Source organism: Poecilia latipinna, unplaced genomic scaffold (genome assembly GCF_001443285.1).
Source record: "Poecilia latipinna isolate Pla-1442-1.1 unplaced genomic scaffold, P_latipinna-1.0 Scaffold2771, whole genome shotgun sequence".
NCBI classification, from domain to species: domain Eukaryota; kingdom Metazoa; phylum Chordata; class Actinopteri; order Cyprinodontiformes; family Poeciliidae; genus Poecilia; species Poecilia latipinna.
The window spans coordinates 1-1,836 of record NW_015115387.1 but is presented as its reverse complement, the minus strand read 5'-3'; the positions used below and the strand labels follow the sequence as shown (position 1 = coordinate 1,836).

The following is a 1,836-nucleotide window of genomic DNA, read 5'->3' as shown; positions in this document are numbered from 1 at the left end:
TCTTTTGTATGTCATTTTCTAAATATTTACTATCAAGCCCTCTGAACATAGCGACTGGCCCATTAAAATATATATATATATATATATATATATATATACTGCTCAAAAAAATAAAGGGGGAACATTTCACTTTAATTTTGTGTGTGGCTCCAAATCCAGGCCTCCATTCGTTAATAAATTTGATTTCCAGTGATGATTTTTGTGTGATTTTGTTGTCAGCACATTCAACTTTGTACAGAACAAAGTATTCAATGAGAATATTTCATTCATTCAGATCTAGGATGTGTTATTTGAGTGTTCCCTTTATTTTTTTTTGAGCAGTGTATATATATATATATATATATATATATATATATATATATATATATATATATATATATAAACAACCATCAGTTCTATGTGTGGTGAGTTCAAAGCAAAGGGAGGAAGCAGAAAGTGTACACTGGTTTATATCTGCAGTATGTAGAAACATCATGTAGCAACTTTAAAACTGACAAAGCAATGCTGATAATGAGCTTTCTGGTATTGATTTGCAGGTCCGGCTGTCCCAGTTGGAGTGGATGTTCAGGTGGAGAGTTTGGACAGCATATCTGAAGTTGACATGGTATGCTGCTTGAATGTTTGAATGACTTGTAGTGCAACCAGTTTCACACTATCTGGTCAGTCAAGGGCAGGTGAAAATTTCACCTGCAGCAGATAATTACAAATAAGAAAAACAAGTCAGATTCAACATAACTGATGTTATTAGATGAGAAAGATTGGAAGTTTGAAACAAATGACCTCTGCTGCAACACAGGCACAGGATGCTGTTCAGATGCTGCAGCTAATGAGTCGGCGCAGGAATATTTTTCTAACAGCATGTAAACAAATGCTTGACTGCCAAACAAATTCTCTGCCACACTGTAAAAAAAGTCAGTAAATTTACGGTAACAAACGGTAAAAGACCAACAGTTTTTGACCGTAATATCCAAAAACATTTCATTACCGTAGAAATTACATGGAACTACCGTAAGTCGAAACTGTAAAGAAAGTCAGTAAATTTACGGTAAGAAATGGTAAAAGACCAACAGTTTTTGACCGTAATATCCAAAACATTTTGTTACCGTAGAAAATACATAGAATTACAGTAAGTCGACACTGGAAAAAAAATCCGTAAATCTATGGTAAAAAATGGTAAAATACCAACTGACTGTAATATCCAAAGCATTATACTACCGTAGAAAATACATGGAATTATCATAACTCAATAAACATATATCCTAAGTAATTTTGACAGTCATGAATGTAGAAAATACAGAAATATATTGTAAAAATATAAGTAATTGTAAAGTTCATAAAAAAATATTGTAATATTGCCAGCAGTTAATTACCCTAAACTTAACAGTACTAATCAGCCAAAATTACAAATTTTGCTGATATTTATATCTACAATGTAAAACCGTAAACAAGACTGCAAAAGTCATTTTTACAAAGAACAGAATGCTGGTGTGATATTTTGGTTTCTTTTTTAATAATGCCTTTAATACACCAAACTGAAATCTCAACAGTAGACCAGGCATCGATCTGGCAACCCACCGATTGCAAAGCAAACTCCTACAGCCAACGTCACCATCATTTATAAGAACATTTGATGAAATGATGCATTTGAGATTAATTCTATGCCGACCATAGATGTCTTATACATTAAGAGAACTGTATGTTAGCCCCTCTTGCTTGGATGAAGCTGAAGTTGGTTTCCAATTGCTGCTTCCAATTTGGGAAATGGCTAAAGTGCAATTCCACCTAATTTTTCACTACCATCAGCATCTTTAATTTACTCTAGCTAAAAAACTACAA

General features: G+C 33.1%; 1 protein-coding gene across 1 annotated transcript in view; it reads left to right on the top strand.

Moving 5' to 3' along the window:
- The window catches only part of LOC106939100 (gamma-aminobutyric acid receptor subunit rho-2-like), a 14,999-nt gene extending 13,977 nt beyond the window's left edge, over window positions 1-1,022 (top strand). Inside the window, exon 4 of the mRNA XM_015021396.1 lies at window positions 537-1,022. Coding sequence (XP_014876882.1) covers window positions 537-625 — 89 coding nt within the window. The 3' untranslated portion in view covers window positions 626-1,022. The remainder of the gene's footprint in view (window positions 1-536) is intronic.
- Window positions 1,023-1,836: the final 814 nt, after the last annotated feature.